Source organism: Glandiceps talaboti, chromosome 11, assembly GCF_964340395.1.
Source record: "Glandiceps talaboti chromosome 11, keGlaTala1.1, whole genome shotgun sequence".
NCBI classification, from domain to species: Eukaryota; Metazoa; Hemichordata; class Enteropneusta; family Spengelidae; genus Glandiceps; species Glandiceps talaboti.
This window is the reverse complement of record NC_135559.1, coordinates 1,285,585-1,305,932: the sequence shown is the minus strand read 5'-3', so window position 1 is coordinate 1,305,932 and position 20,348 is coordinate 1,285,585. Positions and strand designations below refer to the sequence as shown.

General features: G+C 34.9%; 3 protein-coding genes across 3 annotated transcripts; all 3 read left to right on the top strand.

Annotated features, from left to right (window-relative positions):
• The first annotated feature begins 837 nt into the window (after nt 1–837).
• LOC144442637 (sulfotransferase 6B1-like) lies at nt 838–5,849 on the top strand. Its single transcript, XM_078132016.1, has 8 exons — nt 838–890; nt 2,136–2,326; nt 2,646–2,902; nt 3,319–3,323; nt 3,874–3,968; nt 4,360–4,454; nt 5,105–5,273; nt 5,740–5,849. The coding sequence occupies exons 2-8, from the start codon at nt 2,167–2,169 to the stop codon at nt 5,847–5,849; spliced, it is 891 nt and encodes a 296-aa protein (XP_077988142.1). The 5' UTR covers nt 838–890; nt 2,136–2,166.
• A 1,146-nt stretch (nt 5,850–6,995) lies between these two features.
• On the top strand, nt 6,996–12,875 carry LOC144442547 (sulfotransferase 6B1-like). The gene is made up of 7 exons (XM_078131922.1): nt 6,996–7,122; nt 8,584–8,774; nt 9,118–9,374; nt 10,421–10,544; nt 10,809–10,903; nt 11,521–11,689; nt 12,173–12,875. Exons 2-7 carry the CDS (start codon nt 8,615–8,617, stop codon nt 12,319–12,321), a joined length of 954 nt encoding a protein of 317 aa, XP_077988048.1. The 5' UTR covers nt 6,996–7,122; nt 8,584–8,614; the 3' UTR covers nt 12,322–12,875.
• A 594-nt stretch (nt 12,876–13,469) lies between these two features.
• Nucleotides 13,470–19,997, top strand: LOC144442493 (sulfotransferase 1A1-like). The gene is made up of 7 exons (XM_078131853.1): nt 13,470–13,536; nt 14,996–15,186; nt 15,540–15,796; nt 16,383–16,506; nt 16,898–16,992; nt 17,650–17,818; nt 18,299–19,997. Exons 2-7 carry the CDS (start codon nt 15,027–15,029, stop codon nt 18,406–18,408), a joined length of 915 nt encoding a protein of 304 aa, XP_077987979.1. The 5' UTR covers nt 13,470–13,536; nt 14,996–15,026; the 3' UTR covers nt 18,409–19,997.
• The last annotated feature ends 351 nt before the right edge of the window (nt 19,998–20,348 follow it).

Genomic DNA, 20,348 nt, shown 5'->3' with positions numbered 1-20,348 from the left:
AAATGACACATAAATTAATTCTACTATAACGACAAACTGTACAGAGTACGAAAATTCAAAAAAGATAAAACTGTTTAAAAGTGTCATGGTATCATGAAATTCAACTTGATTACATTCTATGCAACCTTTGATGATTCCTTCCCAAGTTGACAAATTAGTCCAAAGGTCATACATGTCATATATATATATATATATATATATATATATATATATATATATATATATATATATATATATATATATATATATATATATATATATATATATATATATATATATATATATATATATATATATAACTCGGTGAGTATCAATCTGCTAAGACAGTGCTCTATACCGCAGTGGCAGAGCGTAATAGTTTTGGTAGTACTGGAACTCTTTCTTGGTTGTAACTCGGAGTTTTAAGCATTGCGCGATCGTCAGACAACTCCTGAGTTGTTGAACTGAGTTGTCTGGCGATCACTTAGTAATGTCTGACGATCGCGCAATGCGTGAAACTCCGAGTTACAACCAAGAAAGAGTTCCAGTACTACCAAAACTATATATATATATATATAGGTCATAGTATCCCATGACAATCGCGCACAGTTTCTGTGATGTGAAATTATGAACTGTCGCTCCAGAACCCTACGTTTATGAAAATACCTTGATTTCCTGAAGTTGGGTTCCCCTTTAATCACTCATTTACAAACTGTAAATATGGTGACCAAGAGCGCCAACAACGAACAATCTCTTAAACTTCGTTAGATAAAGTACTGACGGATGGGTTACGTCGTAGCCTTGCCAGTGTCAATTAAGCAAACAATTGACCTCGAGTCAAACGAACAAACACTTGTGTGCTGTTGGCCAGGTTGTTGGTATAGGAGGCTGCGCTAGCCAAAAACCCTAAGGTAAGTCAAGCATGACTGTTTGTAAGATAAAAAGGCTTAGGGCCATCGTAGGATTCATATTACAAGTCGAAATATCTAATTACAGAGATACAATCATTATCAAATAATGAACTCTCAAAAGACGGGGTTAGGACTAACCTTTTCTCTATTTCATTTTATGCACACATGCATTAGTTCAAGATACCCTATTGTGTGCGTTTATCAACGAGACAATAGGCGTGTGCTACAGCAGTCGTTATCGAAAGCCTTGCCTCGCAGCGAGGTCATAAACTTGTGTAGAATATCCAGAAAAATTGAGTTGCATGACTCTGAGCACTCCTAGCTATGCTGTGTATTGAAGACTCTGCCTGCGTGTTGAAAAAAGTTGCCCTTTGTTCTCAGTGCTCAATGTAAGAATCTTTATTGGGTCAAAGTACGTATGCTTATCACCATAGTCACTCGAATCAATCTGTATGAGTTTTTATAAATGTATAGTAAATACGAGGTGTGAAGGTACGCGAGCCGTATTCACCATTTGAACTGTTGACCTGGATTACACCCTCATTAACAAACACTTGGGGCTTCACACTTTCTCTTATTCACTATACATTTTTAACTTCCGTAAGGAAGATTATATAATAGAGATGAAGTCTGTGTGTGTGTGTGTGTGTGTGTGTGTGTGTGTGTGTGTGTGTGAAAGACCATAATCATTCAACATAATGATAATAACACAAATGTTAACAAAGTTGATAAATATGAAAACATTTATATCATCAAAATGAACGCTGAGATAAACAAGAATGCTAGTTGATTTTTCACCATGTATTCCATCCTTTCCTAAATGTTCATCAGTCACATGCACCATTTACAAAATGTAATACATGTAATTCAGTCCTCCGTCTTGTAATCACGTCAATCAAAATTCGAGGCACGATTACTGTGATTGTCAATCATGATTGTTTGTTTTTTATCACCAAATCATGATTGTGATTGGATTTTTTATCACCAAATCATGATTGTGATTGGGTTTTTAAACACCAAATCATGGTTGTGATTGGGGTTTTAAACACCAAATCATGGTTGTACATGTGGTGATCGAAGAAATCAAACATACTCCCTAGCTTCCCATGTGTCCAGTGAGTCACGTTTCAATCATTTTCGAATTCCCTTTAATTAGAAGAGCTTGACAACATGGAGGGTAAAACGACAAAATTCTGAAGTACATCAGCGTACAATAAATTTATGTAATTGTTTGCTTCTTTTCAGTTAAAAACACTTATTAAGATCTCATCAGAAAATGGCTACGAAAGCTGCTACGCCGCCATGGGCTAAAAGTTATTATCTACGACCAGGCTATCTCCTTCCTGTTATTATGAATAAAAACTCAATTGAAACCAAAGTGAAGGATTTTGAAATACGTGAAGATGATATATTCATAGCTACGTACCCTAAATCAGGTAGGTACAAACAACTTAAATGAATAAATAAACATGTTTGCAAGCTAATATGCAACAGTTATGTATACCTACATGGACTTCAATTATATCAATACTTTTTGTTAGTACAACAATTTGAATAACACTAACATTTTGATAAATTGATAATGATAGATATACAACTACTTGTATGTACCAAGTATTACAGGTACCAGTTATAATATCCCCATTCCTTCAATGTTGTCATGGTAACTGTTATAGATTTCTCCAAATATGAAAGTGAAACAGTAATTTGCAAAACAGACTTCTTATGTGTAATGTAATTTTCTAATATTGATAGGTACAGTATGGATGAATGAAATAGTTGAAGCCATACTACATGTTGACGACCTAAGCTACCTCGATACAATGTCTGCATTTGAAAAGTTTGTCCTTCTTGAATTTGGTCCAACGGATCATCCCGAAATTGTCCAAGAGGGGCTTCCACAGCTACCTTCAGCGGTTGACTTTTTGGTTCAGCTTTCAACTCGTAGGAGAGTGTCCACCCACTTATTGCCGGAATACTGTCCTACAGAATTCTTCAAGAAAAAACCAAAGGTAGTCAAAATATAAATGATTTGACATTTTCATACTGCCCTTCCCCTGTGTTCGATTTTCATAGTTTTGTTATTTAAAGTTGTAACTGGAACATTTTGAAAATTTTTTGTTAGATATAATACAAATAATATTGTATACCCTAAACAATATTGAATCACCTAAGAGTAAACGTATTTGTAGAGCGGAGCGCACAACATGGTGCAATAAATCTAATCGAATTGTTTTTGGAATCCGCACCCAAAACATCAGCGCCCCAATGAATTTCGATTACAATTTATTTACTACATGACTTACAGCACACATAGATGTAATAGCTCTGTCATTGACAAGTACAATGTGTAATTATTGGCATCTAACAATTTTCAGTGAATACATGTATATTGTTGTCTAGTGGGAAATGAATATCTCAGTTACAGCTAGTGTGGGTTCAAACCTCTGACTTCATTTTTTATCTGCCATCATATGATCAATATTAAATACGAGTTATATGAAAACCATCTAATTAAGCAAATGTATTTATCAAGTTGAGGATTTATTTATTTATTTATTTATTTATTTATTAATCTTTCATATACAGACACCATTTCAGTGCATTAGCACTGTTCTCCCAATGGAACCTGTTGCAAGATTACGTACACAGAAAACAAACAAAACAAACAAACAAAAGAGACAAACCAGGTCAAAACGTTACAGACGCAGAGTGCACTTTATAAGATATTCACCCACATTATTACCAGACTACATTCTTAAGATGTTTTTAAATATCTATGAGTTCGGAGCTGATGTTATGGATAGGGGTAGATTGTCCCAAAGAACAGCACCACTATAGTGAAATGCCCGTTTCCCATATTCCGTTTTAACTGTAGGGATGTATATGTTACCTGTACTGGATGAATGACATCATGACCGTTACATGTTTATGTGTTTCCTATTTCCATTTCAGTGTATCCTTGTTCAGAGAAATCCTAAAGACGTTGCCGTGTCCTTCACTGCTTATCACAACTCGGGGAGCTTCTTCAAACCGTTACCTTTGACCAGTTTATACAGGAATATCTGAGAGAAAATAGTAAGTCTATCTCTTCAAGCTGTTTAAAGTAAATGTTAACATTCATAAAACATTACAGATGTGTTGCTTATGATATTTTAAACGTAATGTACGTCCAGCATACATACACTTACTGTAGAGAAAATTGTCTGACACTAGCCGGCCTCGGTGTTATTCAAGTTCCTGACGACCGTGTTCCGATTTACACTACGTTTTCTTCACATAGTACATAGTGTGATCACGGTCGTCAGGAACTAGACTACCTCGGTGTTTATATAGTGACTAATATAATGACTGATGGATATCTTTTAGTTAATCAGAGTTGGTCTGCATAATAATCATCATCATGGTAAAAAGTTTTCACTAGTCCTGAACTATTTTTTTTTAAATTATCATTTGTTTGCATTTCTAGCTGAATATGGTTCATACTTTGAATACATTAAGGAGTGGTCTAAATACAAAGGTGAACCTTGGCTACTTTGGATCAGATTCGAAGATTTGAAACTTGTAAGTTTGAAAGCTGTTTATGTATTTCACTTTCATAGCTAACCTTAACTTATTTAATGTCCTTTGAATAATTCATATGAGAAAACTTATCATTTCTCGCTATCGAAAACGAACTTTAAATGTTCTAAAAAGAATAATGAAAATGTATCTACAATGAATTCTGTTAGGAGATTTATAGAATTATAAAAACAAGATTAAGCATGTTTCCAACGCACAGTCGATTATGTTTTGATAAATTATATACGGTGGGTGGTAAGTGGTTTATTTCATATACACAAAATATAGCAAGAAATTGCAGTCTTCTTATCTTAAAGTGTAGATTATGCAGTTTCTTATAAGTTTCTACTTGGTTGTGTCACAGACTTACTTGTCTGTGGTTGTGTGAAACAAAACCTGTGAACACTGACATCAAACGGGCTGTATAGCTAGTGTACACTAACATGAAACGAGCTGTATAGCTAGTGAACACTAACATGAAACGAGTTGCATAGCTAGTGAACACTAACATGAAACGGGTTGTATAGCTAGTGTATGCACAACAGTAACTAACCATATCAGAACAATGTACATGTATCACATTATACTTTTAGCCTTTGTCTTTTCAAATTGTATGCAATGTATAATTTCTTTCTTACTATTTCCGAGATTAGAATCCTCATGCCACATACACAAGGATAGCTGAGTTTTTAGGTAAATCTTTGACAAGTGAACAAGTAGACAATATCTTACGAGTTACCAATTTTAAGCCTACGAAGGAACGTATGGAAAAAAGTGAGGGGAAAGAAGCACTCTTTGGAAAAACAGAAACTCATCGAAAAGGTATCTATCCATATTGAAAGTTACTTGTAAACATATACTGGCCGCTAAATTAATTTACATATATTTATGGAACATATTTTTCAGGAAGTGATCCCAAATGTATTTTTATATATTATTAACAGTTGACTGTGATCATGACAACGGTAACATCCATATGACAGAAGAGGTCTCGACATATATGTAGACGTTGACACTATCAGTTGTACTAATGCCGTCTCTACTGCCTCGGGCTTCACACTAACACGTCAACGAAAGGTTAGCCCTATGTAATCGATGAGGGCGCACAGTACAGGAATATTCGAGTACAATTATGCAGTAGCCGTACATACAACACAACCCAAGTTTTAACTTTGCGAAGCTCCGAGGACTGTGAGAGAGTCTAGTAGAATTCATGTCTTGACATACGTACAGAATAATGATATATTGTATATTGATAATTTATTTACTCCATACATTATTTTGACAGGTATTGTTGGAGATTGGAAAAATTGGTTTACTGTTGCACAGAGTGAGCAATTTGATGAACTGTATGCCAGTAGAATGAAAGGCTTTGAAGATTTAATGTATACATTTTGAAGGCACACTCTGATGTGTGCTAGTCTGAATCACATTTGATTTGAAAACTTTAGATTCAGTGGGCAGTAGTGTTATTTCAATTACATCAACTAATAAACATCCAATGAAATCTTTCACCTACAGATATGCTTGGACAAACGTTCAATACTTAAAAGTCTGTATTGCAAATATTCTTGTATATGCACTTAATAAAATCCTTCGTATATAAAGTGTATTGTGGGTAATCTGTTTTTAACAGATTCAAAATTATAAAGTTGATGATTGTGTGCCCTTGGTGACTCTGTTAGGTCAGAATGCTGAATCATTTCTATCAACAGACAGGACTTTCACATGTACATAAAATTCAGGCAAAGAAGAGAATAATTTTGAATTAAGAAACACCATAAATGTATTTGTTTTTATTACTTTGATAACTATCTCTACCATGCTATGTTGACCAGCATTTGATTCTAAATATGTATTATCTTCCAAGATATGATAGATAGTTTATTTGCAATAGCGGCCACAGTACAGGCCCAAAGAGCTTACACAACACAAAATATACAGTTCAGAAAAAATAATGAAAGCACTGTATGAAACTTAGGTTCTCATTTTGAAAGAATAATAAATGAACCATGCCAGCTCATTTAACTTTGTGACATTTTGTCAGCTTATAAGTGATATAAATGTATCATATGAAGGGTTTTGGTAAAACCATCTTGGGAGGAATTTCCTTCTCAGTTCATCTTCCAAGGTACCTGAAAGTATAAGACATTTCAAATGACGTCACCTAATTGATAAATATTATCAGTTATACAAACTATTTATGTGATGTGCATTCCACCGATTTGTCACACCCATTTCATAATAAAAACAAATTATACAGTGCACATAAAGGCAAGATAAAGTAAGGATTTGCATAGCACTAAAATCTGAAAAATCGATTTACCTGTCATATACGTAGGTCATAGTATCCCATGACAATCGCACACAATTTCTGTGATGTGAAATCATGAACTGACGCTCCAGAACCCTACGTTTATGAAAATACCTTTATTTCCTGAAGTTGGATTCCCCTTTAATCACTCGTTTACAAACTGTTACTATGGTGACCAAGAGCGCCAACAACGACCAATCTCTTAGTCTTCGTTAGATAAAGTACTGATTGATAGGTTCCTTCGTTGCCTTGCCAGTGTCACTTTTGAACACAATTGACCTCAAGCGAACAAACACTTGTGTGCTGCTGTTGGCCAGGTTGTTGGTATAGGAGGCTGCGCTAGCCAAAAACCCTAAGGTAAGTCAAGTATGACTGTTTGTAAGATAAAAAGGCTTAGGGCCATCGTAGTATTCATAATACAAGTCGAAATATCTAATTACAGAGATACCATTATTATCAAATAATGAACTCTCAAAAGACGGGTTAGGACTAACCTTTTCTCTATTTCATTTTATGCACACATGTAGTAGTTTGATACCATATTGTTTGAGTTTATCAACGAGACAATTGGCGTATGCTACAGCAGTCGTTATCGAAAGCCTTGCCTCGTAGCGAGGTCGTAAACCTGTGTAGAATATCCAGAAAAATTGGGTTGCATGACTCAGCACTCCTAGCTATGTTGTGTAATGAAGACTCTGCCTACGTGTTCAAAAAGGTTTCCCTTTTGTGCTCAGTGCTCAATGTAGTAGAATGTTTATTGGGTCAAGGTACGTATGCTTATCACCATAGGCACTCGAATCAATCTGTATTATATTTTTGTTAAATGTATAGTGAACAAGAGAAGGTGTATGTGGCGGTACGCGAGCCGTATTCACCATTTGAACTGTTGACCCAGATTACACCCCGATTAGCAAATACTTGTAGCTTAAGCTTCATACTTTCTCTTATTCACTATAGATTTTAAAAAAAATAAAAATCATATAGATTTATTCGAGTGCCTATGCTTACGACTATGAATAGAAATTATAGAAATTATATAATTGTCGTCTCTAACTTGAGTATTCAGAGGATTTATACCATACATGAATAATAAATTGTATATGAACACGAATATGTTACTACGAATGTCCATACCCACTCCTTATCTTTTCCGTATCCCCTTGCGCCCTCTACGACACAGCATTAGGTGTATTTGATTTGCAACATTTCGGCTTCGTGTCCCGTTACGGTAAGCAAAACGCGAGATGACGACCATAATCGTTCAACATAATGATAATAACACAAATGTTAACAAAGTTGATAAATATCAAAACATTTATATCATCAAAATGAACGCTGAGATAAACAAAAATGCTAGTTGATTTTTCACCATGTATTCCATCCTTTCTTAAATGTTCATCAGTCACATGCACCATTTACAAAATGTAATACATGTAATTCAGTCCTCCGTCTTGTAATCACGTCAATCATAATTCGAGGCACGATTACTGTGATTGTCAATCATGATTGTGATTGTTTTTTTTTTATCACCAAATCATGATTGTGATTGGATTTTTTATCACCAAATCATGATTGTGATTGACTTTTTAAACACCAAATCATGGTTGTGATTGGGGTTTTAAACACCAAATCATGGTTGTACATGTGGTGATCGAAGAAATCAAACATACTCCCTAGCTTCCCATGTGTCCAGTGAGTCACTTTTCAATCATTTTCGAATCCCCTTTAATTAGAAGAGCTTGACAACATGGCGGGTAAAACGACAAAATTCTGAAGTAAGCTTACAATTAATTCATGTAATTGTTTTCCTCTTTTCAGTTAAAAACACTTATTAAGATCTCATCAGAAAATGGCTACGAAAGCTGCTACGCCGCCATGGGCTAAAAGTTATTATCTACGACCAGGCTATCTCCTGCCTGTTATTATGAATAAAAACTCAATTGAAACCAAAGTGAAGGATTTTGAAATACGTGAAGATGATATATTCATAGCTACGTACCCTAAATCAGGTAGGTATAACAACTTAAATGAATAAATAAACATATTTGCAAGCTAATATGCAACAGTTATGAATACCTACATGGTCTTCAATTATATCAATACTTTTTGTTAGTACTACAATTTGAATAACACTAACATTTTGATAAATTGATAATGATAGATATACAACTACTTGTATGTACCAAGTATTACATGTACCAGTTATAATATCCCCATTCCTTCAATGTTGTTATGGTAACCGTTATAGAATCCCTTCATGGTAACTGTTATAGATTTCTCCAAATATGAAAGTGAAACAGTAATTTGCAAAACAGACTTCTTATGTGTAATGTAATTTTCTAATATTGATAGGTACATTATGGATGAATGAAATAGTTGAAGCCATACTACATGTTGACGACCTTAGCCACCTCGATACAATGCCTGCATTTGAAAAGTTTGTCCTTCTTGAATTTGGTCCAACGGATCATCCTGAAATTGTCCAAGAGGGGTTTCCACAGCTACCTTCAGCGGTTGACTTTTTGGTTCAGCTTTCAACTCGTAGGAGAGTGTCCACCCACTTATTGCCGGAATACTGTCCTACAGAATTCTTCAAGAAAAAACCAAAGGTAGTCAAAATATAAATGATTTGACATTTTCATACTGCCCTTCCACTGTGTTCGATTGTCATCGTTTTTTTATTTAAAGTTGTAACAGGAACATTTTGAAATTTTTTTGTTAGATATAATACAAATAATATCGTATACCCTAAACAATATTAATTCACCTAAGAGTAAACATATTTGTGGAGCAGAACGCACAACATGGTGCGTAAATCTAATCGAATTGGTTTTTGAGTCCGCACCCAAAACATCAGCGCCCCAATGAATTTCGATTTCAATTTATTTACTGCATGACTTACAGCACGCATAGATGAAATAGCTCTGCCATTGACAAATACAGTGTGTAATTATTGGCATCTAACAATTTTCAGTGAATACATGTATATTGTTGTCTAGTGGGAAACGAATATCCCAGTTACAGCTAGGGAGGGTTTAAACCTCTGACTTCATTTTTTATCAGCCATCATATGATCAATATTAAATATGAGTAATATGAAAACCATCTAACTAAGCAAATGTATTTATCAAGTTGAGGATTTATTTATTTATTTATTTATTAATCTTTCATATACAGACAACACCATTTCAGTGCATTAGCACTGTTCTCCCAATGGAACCTGTTGCAAGATTACGTACGTACACAGAAAATAAACAAAACAAACAAACAAATGGGACAAACCAGGTCAAAACGTTACAGACGCAGAGTGCACTTTATAAAGATATTCACCCACATTATTACCAGACTACATTCTTAAGATGTCTTTTAAATATCAATGAGTTCGGAGCTGCTCTTATGGATAGGGGTAGATTGTTCCATGGAACAGCACCACTATAGGGAAATGCCCGTTTCCCATATTCAGTTTTAACTGTACAATGGGTTTGGAGCTGATCTTATGGATAGGGTAGATTGTGCCATAGGACAGCACCACTATAGTGAAATGCCCGTTTCCCATATTCCGTTTTAACTGTAGGGATGTATATGTTACCTGTACTGGATGAATGACATCATGACCGTTACATGTTTAGATATGTGTTTCCTATTTCCATTTCAGTGTATTCTTGTTCAGAGAAATCCTAAAGACGTTGCCGTGTCATTCACTGCTTATCACAACTCGGGGGAGCTTCTTGAAACCGTTACCTTTGACCAGTTTATACAGGAATATCTGAGAGAAAATAGTAAGTCTATCTCTTCAAGCTGTTTACGTAAACATGTGTTGCTCATGATATGTTAAACGTAATGTACGTCCAACATACATACACTTACTGTAGTGAAAATTGTCTTAAATTACTGACACTAGGCGGCCTCGATGTTAGTCAAGTTCCTGACGACCGTGTTCCGATTTACACGGTCGTCAGGAACTAGACTACCTCATCATGGTAAAAAGTTTTCACTAGTCCTGAACTATTTTTTTTTAAATTATCATTTGTTTGCATTTCTAGCTGAATATGGTTCATACTTTGAATACATTAAGGAGTGGTCTAAATACAAAGGTGAACCTTGGCTACTTTGGATCAGATTCGAAGATTTGAAACTTGTAAGTTTGAAAGCTGTTTATGTATTTCACTTTCATAGCTAACCTTAACTTATTTAATGTCCTTTGACTAATTTTTATAAGAAAACTTATCATTCGTCGCAATCGAAAACGAACTTTAAATGTTCTAAAAAGAATAATTAAAATGTATCTACAATGAATTATGTTAGGAGATTTATAGAATTATAAAAACAAGATTAAGCATGTTTCCAACGCACAGTCGATTATGTTTTGATAAATTATATATGGTGGGTGGTAAGTGGTTTATTTCATATACACAAAATATAGCAAGAAATTGCAGTCTTCTTATCTTAAAGTGTAGATTATGCAGTTTCTTATAAGTTTCTACTTGGTTGTGTCACAGACTTACTTGTCTGTAGTTGTGTGAAACAAAACCAGTGAACACTAACATCAAACGGGTTGTATAGCTAGTGAACACTGACATGAAACGAGTTGCATAGCTAGTGAACACTAACATCAAACGGGTTGCATAGCTAGTGTATGCACAACAGTAACTAACCATATCAGAACAATGTACATGTATCACATCATACTTTTAGCCTTTGTCTTTTCAAATTGTATGCAATGTATAATTTCTTTCTTACTCTTTCCGATATTAGAATCCTCATGCCACATACACAAGGATAGCTGAGTTTTTAGGTAAATCTTTGACAAGTGAACAAGTAGACAATATCTTACGAGTTACCAATTTTAAGCATGCGAAGGAACGTATGGAGAAAAGTGAGGGGAAAGAAACACTCTTTGGAAAAACAGAAACTCATCGAAAAGGTATCTATCCATATTGAAAGTTTCTTGTAAACATATACTGTCCGCTACATTCATTTACAAATATTTATGGAACAGTCAAAACATATTTTGGGAAGTGATCCCAAATGTATTTGTATATATTAAAAACAGTTGACTGTGACCATGACAACGGTGACATCCATATGACAGAAGAGGTGACGACATATACGTAGACGTTGACACTATTAGTTGTACTAATGCCAGACTTCGCGTTAACACGGAGCGTCGCACTAACACGTCAACGAAATGTCAGCCCTATGTAATCGATGAGGGCGCACAGTACAGGGCTATTCGGGCACAGTTATTCAGTAGCCGTACATACAAAACAACCCAAGTTTTAGTTTTAGCTTTGCGAAGCTCCGAGGACTGTGAGAGAGTCTAGTAGAATTCATGTTTTGACATACGTACAGAATAATGATATATTGTATATTGATAATTTATTTACTCCGTACATTGTTTTGACAGGTATTGTTGGAGATTGGAAAAAATGGTTTACTGTTGCACAGAGTGAGCAATTTGATGAACTGTATTCCAGTAGAATGAAAGGCTTTGAAGATTTCATGTATAAATTTCGAAGGCGCACTCTGATGTGTGCTAGTCTGAATCACATTTGATTTAAAAACTTTAGATTCAGGGGGCAGTAGTGCTATTTCAATTACATCAACTAACAAACATCCAATGAAATCTTTCACCTACAAATATGCTTGGACAAACGTCCAATACTTAAAAGTCTTTATTGCAAATATTCTTGGATATGCACTTAATAAAATCCTTCGTATATAAAGTGTATTGTGGGTAATCTGTTTTTAACAGATTCAAAATTATAAAGTTGATGATTGTGTGCCCTTGGTGACTCTGTTAGGTCAGAATGCTGAATCATTTCAACAGACTGGACTTCCCATGTACATAAAATTCAGACAATGAAGAGAATAATTTTGAATCAAGAAACATCATATATGTTTTTATTACTTTGATAACGATCTCTACCATGCTATGTTGACCAGGATTTGATTCTAAATATGTGTTATCATCCAAGATATGATAGATATTTGCAATAGCGGCCACAGTACAGGCCCAAAGAGCTTTCACAACACAAAATATACAGTTCGGGAGAAATAATGGAAGCACTGTATGAAACTTATGTTCTCATTTTGAAAGAATAATAAATGAACCATGCCAGCTCATTTAACTTTTTGACATTTTGTGAGCTTATCAGTGATATAAATGTATCATATGAAGGGTTTTCGTAAAACCATCTTGGGAGGAATTTCCTTCTCAGTTCATCTTCCAAGGTACCTGAAAGTATAAGACATTTCAAATGACGTCACCTAATTGATAGATACTATCAGTTATATAAACTATTTATGTGATGTGCATGCCACCGATATGTCACACCCATTTCATAATAAAAACAAATTATACAGTGCACATAAAGGCAAGATAAAGTAAGGATTTGCATAGCACTAAAATCTGAAAAATCGATTTACCTGTCATATACGTAGGTCATAGTATCCCCTGACAATCGCACACAATTTCTGTGATGTGAAATCATGAACTGACGCTCCAGAACCCTAAGTTTATGAAAATACCTTTATTTCCTGAAGTTGGATTCCCCTTTAATCACTCGTTTACAAACTGTTACTATGGTGACCAAGAGCGTCAACAACAACCAATCTCTTAGTCTTTGTCAGTTAGAGTACTGATGGATGGGTTCCGTCGTTGCCTTGCCAGTGTCAATTGTGCAAACAATTGACCTCAAACGAACAAACAGTCGTGTGCTGTTGGCCAGGTTGTTGGTTTAGGAGGCTGCGCTAGCCAAAAACCCTAAGGTAAGTCAAGTATGACTGTTTGTAAAATAAAAAGGCTTAGGGACATCGTAGTATTCATAATACAAGTCGAAATATCTAATTAGAGAGATACCATTATTATCAAAGAATGAACTCTCAAAAGACGGGTTAGGACTGACCTTTTCTCTATTTCATTTTATGCACACATGTAGTAGTTTGATACCATATTGTTTGAGTTTATCAACGAGACAATTGGCGTATGATACAGCAGTCGTTATCGAAAGCCTTGCCTCGTAGCGAGGTCGTAAACTTGTGTAGAATACCTAGAACAATTGAGTCAATTGACTCAGCACGCCTAGCTATGTTGTGTAATGAAGACTCTGCTTACGTGTTCAAAAAGGTTTCCCTTTTGTGCTCAGTGCTCAATGTAGTAGAATGTTTATTGGGTCAAGGTATGCTTATCACCATAGGCACTCGAATCAATCTGTATTATTTTTTTGTTAAATGTATAGTGAACAAGAGAAAGTGTATGTGAAGGTACGCGAGCCGTATTCACCATTTGAACTGTTGACCCCGATTACACTCCGATTAGCAAATACTTGTGGCTTAAGCTTCATACTTTCTCTTATTCAATATAGATTTTTTTAAAATAAAAATCATATAGATTGATTCGAGTGCCTATGCTTACGACTATGAATAGAAATTATAGAAATTATATAATTGTCGTCTCTAACTTGAGTATTCAGAGGATTTATACCATACATGAATAATAAATTGTATATGAACACGAATATGTTACTACGAATGTCCATACCCACTCCTTATCTTTTCCGTATCCCCTTGCGCCCTCTACGACACAGCATTAGGTGTATTTGATTTGCAACATTTCGGCTTCGTGTCCCGTTACGGTAAGCAAAACGCGAGATGACGACCATAATCGTTCAACATAATGATAATAACACAAATGTTAACAAAGTTGATAAATATCAAAACATTTATATCATCAAAATGAACACTGAGATAAACAAGAATGTTAGTTGATTTTTCACCATGTATTCCATCCTTTCCTAAATGTTCATCAGTCACATGCACCATTTACAAAATGTAATACATGTAATTTAGTCCTCCGTCTTGTAATCACGTCAATCATAATTCGAGGCACGATTACTGTGATTGTCAATCATGATTGTGATTGTTTTTTTTTATCACCAAATCATGATTGTGATTGGATTTTTTATCACCAAATCATGATTGTGATTGGGTTTTTAAACACCAAATCATGGTTGTGATTGGGGTTTTAAACACCAAATCATGGTTGTACATGTGGTGATCGAAGAAATCAAACATACTCCCTAGCTTCCCATGTGTCCAGTGAGTCACGTTTCAATCATTTTCGAATTCCCTTTAATTAAAAGAGCTTGACAACATGGAGGGTAAAACGACAAAATTCTGAAGTACATCAGCTTACAATTAATTTATGTAATTGTTTTCCTCTTTTCAGTTAAAAACACTTATTAAGATCTCATCAGAAAATGGCTACGAAAGCTGCTACACCGCCATGGGCTAAAAGTTATTATCTACGACCAGGCTATCTCCTTCCTGTTATTATGAATAAAAACTCAATTGAAACCAAAGTGAAGGATTTTGAAATACGTGAAGATGATATATTCATAGCTACGTACCCTAAATCAGGTAGGTACAAACAACTTAAATGAATAAATAAACATGTTTGCAAGCTAATATTCAACAGTTATGTATACCTACATGGACTTCAATTATATCAATACTTTTTGTTAGTACAACAATTTGAATAACACTAACATTTTGATAAATTGATAATGATAGATATACAACTACTTGTATGTACCAAGTATTACAGGTACCAGTTAAAATATCCCCATTCCTTCAATGTTGTTATGGTAACCGTTATAGAATCCCTTCAATCCTGTCTTGGTAACTGTTATAGATTTCTCCAAATATGAAAGTGAAACAGTAATTTGCAAAACAGACTTCTTATGTGTAATGTAATTTTCTAATATTGATAGGTACATTATGGATGAATGAAATAGTTGAAGCCATACTACATGTTGACGACCTTAGCCACCTCGATACAATGCCTGCATTTGAAAAGTTTGTCCTTCTTGAATTTGGTCCAACGGATCATCCTGAAATTGTGCAAGAGGGGTTTCCACAGCTACCTTCAGCGGTTGACTTTTTGGTTCAGCTTTCAACTCGTAGGAGAGTGTCCACCCACTTATTGCCGGAATACTGTCCTACAGAATTCATCAAGAAAAAACCAAAGGTAGTCAAAATATAAATGATTTAACATTTTCATACTGCCCTTCCCCTGTGTTCGATTGTCATCGTTTTTTTATTTAAAATTGTAACTGGAACATTTTGAAATTTTTTGTTAGATATAATACAAATAATATTGTATACCCTCAACAATATTGAATCACCCAAGAGTAAACATATTTGTGAGGCGGAACGCACAACATGGTGCAATAAATCTAATCGAATTAGTTTTTGAGTCCGCCCCCAAAACATCATCGTCCCAATGAATTTCGATTTCAATTTATTTACTGCATGACTTACAGCACGCATAGATGAAATAGCTCTGTCATTGACAAGTACAATGTGTAATTATTGGCATCTAACAATTTTCAGTGAATACATCTATATTGTTGTCTAGTGGGAAACGAATATCTCAGTTACAGCTAGTGTGGGTTCAAACCTCTGACTTCATTTTTTATCTGCCATCATATGATCAATATTAAATACGAGTTATATGAAAACCATCTTATTAAGCAAATGTATTTATCATGTTGAGGATGAATGACATCATGACCGTTACATGTTTAGATATGTGTTCCCTATTTCCATTTCAGTGTATTCTTGTTCAGAGAAATCCTAAAGACGTTGCCGTGTCCTTCACTGCTTATCACAAGTCGGTGGAGCTTCTTGAAACCGTTACCTTTGACCAGTTTATACAGGAATATCTGAGAGAAAATAGTAAGTCTATCTCTTCAAGCTGTTTAAAGTAAATGTTAACATTCATAAAACATTACAGATGTGTTGCTTATGATATTTTAAACGTAATGTACGTCCAGCATACATACACTTACTGTAGAGAAAATTGTCTGACACTAGCCGGCCTCGGTGTTATTCAAGTTCCTGACGACCGTGTTCCGATTTACACTACGTTTTCTTCACATAGTACATAGTGTGATCACGGTCGTCAGGAACTAGACTACCTCGGTGTTTATATAGTGACTAATATAATGACTGATGGATATCTTTTAGTTAATCAGAGTTGGTCTGCATAATAATAATCATCATGGTAAAAAGTTTTCACTAGTCCTGAATTATTTTTTTTTAAATTATCATTTGTTTGCATTTCTAGCTGAATATGGTTCATACTTTGAATACATTAAGGAGTGGTCTAAATACAAAGGTGAACCTTGGCTACTTTGGATCAGATTCGAAGATTTGAAACTTGTAAGTTTGAAAGCTGTTTATTTATTTCACTTTCATGGCTAACCTTAACATATTTAATGTCTTTTTTGTCCTTTGACTATTTTTATACGAAAACTTATCATTGTGGCAATCAAAAACGAACTTTACATGTTCTAAAAAGAATAATGAAAATGTATCTACAATGAATTCTGTTAGGAAAGTTATAGAATTGAAAAACAGGATTAGGCATGTTTCCAATGCACAGTCGATTATGTTTTGATAAATTATATATGATGGGTGGTAAGTGGTTTATTTCATATACACAAAATATAGCAAGAAATTGCAGTCTTCTTATCTTAAAGCGTAGCTTATGCAGTTTCTTATAAGTTTCTACTTGGTTGTGTCACAGACTTACTTGTCTGTGGTTGTGTCAAACAAAACCTGTGAACACTGACATCAAACGGGCTGTATAGCTAGTGTACACTAACATGAAACGAGCTGTATAGCTAGTGAACACTAACATGAAACGAGTTGCATAGCTAGTGAACACTAACATGAAACGGGTTGTATAGCTAGTGTATGCACAACAGTAACTAACCATATCAGAACAATGTACATGTATCACATCATACTTTTAGCCTTTGTCTTTTCAAATTGTATGCAATGCATAATTTCTTTTTTTACTCTTTCCGATATTAGAATCCTCATGCCACATACACAAGGATAGCTGAGTTTTTAGGTAAATCTTTGACAAGTGAACAAGTAGACAATATCTTACGAGTTACCAATTTTAAGCATGCGAAGGAACGTATGGATAAAAGTGAGGAGAAAGAAGCACTCGTTGGAAAAAGAGAAACTCATCGAAAAGGTATATATCCGTATTGAAAGTTTCTTGTAAACATGTACTGTCCGCTACATTCATTTACAAATATTTACAGTCAAAACACATTTTGGGGAAGTGATCCCAAATGTATTTTTATATATTAAAAACAGTTGACCGTGACCATGACAACGGTAACATCCATATGTCAGAAGAGGTGACGACATATACGTAGACGTTGACACTATTAGTTGTACTAATGCCGGACTTCGTGTTAACACGGAGCGTCGCACTAAACACGTCAACGAAAGGTCAGCCCTATGTAATCGATGGGGGTGCACAGTACAGGAATATTCGAGTACAATTATGCAGTAGCCGTACATACAACACAACCCAAGTTTTAATTTTAGCTTTGCGAAGCTCCGAGGACTGTGAGAAAGTCTAGTAGAATTCATGTTTTGACATACGTACAGAATAATGATATATTGTATATTGATAATTTATTTACTCTGTACATTGTTTTGACAGGTATTGTTGGAGATTGGAAAAATTGGTTTACTGTTGCACAGAGTGAGCAATTTGATGAACTGTATTCCAGTAGAATGAAAGGCTTTGAAGATTTCATGTATACATTTTGAAGGTACACTCTGATGTGTGCTAGTCTGAATCACATTTGATTTGAAAACTTTAGATTCAGGGGGCAGTAGTGTTATTTCAATTACAGCAAAAGATCTATAAAAGTTAGGAAAATTTGCGGACTGTATCTCAGCTAACATAAAGTCATCACTAACAACTCAAAGTGCTTTGAAATTGAGAATTGTAAAGCTGCTCAATATAAACAGTCATTCTTTGTAAAAATACCAGTAGACTGGAACCATCTGGACAATAGTACTGTGTGCGCTAAATCTTGTGACGCCTTTAAAATGGCAGTCACTGTCAAAAACCAATTCTGACCAAGTACTCTCCCCCGGTGTGTTATTTCTTACCCAGGACCTACACTGTAACTATACAGATACAGATACAGATACAGATACAGATACAGATCATTCTTTTACAGTTATTCGTAAAATATTAACCCATGTGACTACTCTGGCAAGAGCACTACAAAATGGCGTCGTGTAAATCAATTACTTTATAATTAAAACTAATCTTGAGAATTTAATGCAAACAATTCAAGGTGGGTTCGACATCCTTGAAACAAATTTACGTTACTGTATCTTCAGTATTGGCCGTATAGTAAATGCAGTGATAGCAAGCCAGGAACGATTAATGAGAAATTTGTTTATCATCAGCTGTAACATATATACAGCCTGTTGTGGACTCGGAGTAATCCATGAATAAACCTGAAGAATCATTGCATGTACATTTCAAAGTTAGTTTCAGAATTACGATGAAATCGTTAGAATTCTCAAGGTCTTTAGAAGACTACATATTACAATATAAGTTCATAGTACAAATAAGTAGTCCAACTACAGTTATATTATACGATAAACTTTTCAATATACCAGACAATTGTATGATTCCATGGCAACCACAGCTCTGGTCTGGTGTGTGTCTTTCTGGTGTATAGTACTGCTGTATGACGGACTTCTAGGCAAGACTTTCGTTTCCCAGTACCAATAGCTTGGTGGAAGTTCCTCGTGAAAACCTGGGTTATATTACAACCCTTGCAGTAGTTCTTCTCATCTGATCACAATATCACTGAACTGACCTGATACAAAGCAAGATCAGGTGCCTCCCATTTAGTTCATCCACTATTATTTTTGTATCAATACAAAACCTTGACAATGTGATAAGGAGGAGACTTTTCAGCACCATCAAAGACAGTTTTGATTGTCCGCTATTGATAAAATGATGTTCTGATCAGATGCATATCTAATCAACTGCCGCAAGGGTTATACATGTGTTACGATCCAGAAATATCATATTCGGAATTTTAATTGGCATATTTTACCTAAATTAATGTAAAATTCACATTTATACTACTTATTCACAAACATGAGCTAACAACAGCATGATCAAATAATATGTTGATTTATCTACTAATCCTGTACTAATTACATTTTTTTATCTCTAGTAGCTAACAAATGTCAAGTGTTTTGATAAAACAACATAGATTAGTTCTTGTAAACAAGATAACTTGTTGATTACTGAATTCAAATTAATACTTTATTTTCCAATGGCGTGATCAGCATTTGTCTTACACGTGAACAATTTACATATTGCATGACCTTGAATCATTCAGTCTACATATGAGCTAGAATGTAACTGAATAAAGTTATTCTGGATTCCTATTCCGACTCTAAGATTTCGATCACAACGCAAATGTTGGTGTGCGGTGTCTCTCTATGCCTGAGAAAAAAGAGCGTACGTGTATGTGGCGATACCTACGTAGCTAATTCCTAACTTAGACAAGCTCGTAGATCCTGATACCCAAGAAAGACAGTTAGAGTGGAGAACCGTTTACGTTCTAGCCGTGCTACTCACAACTACCATACTTAAGACACTGAAACATCGGATTCCCTAGAATGTAACACGTGTATTAGTGTAGACAAACCCACATGGAAAAACAAACACA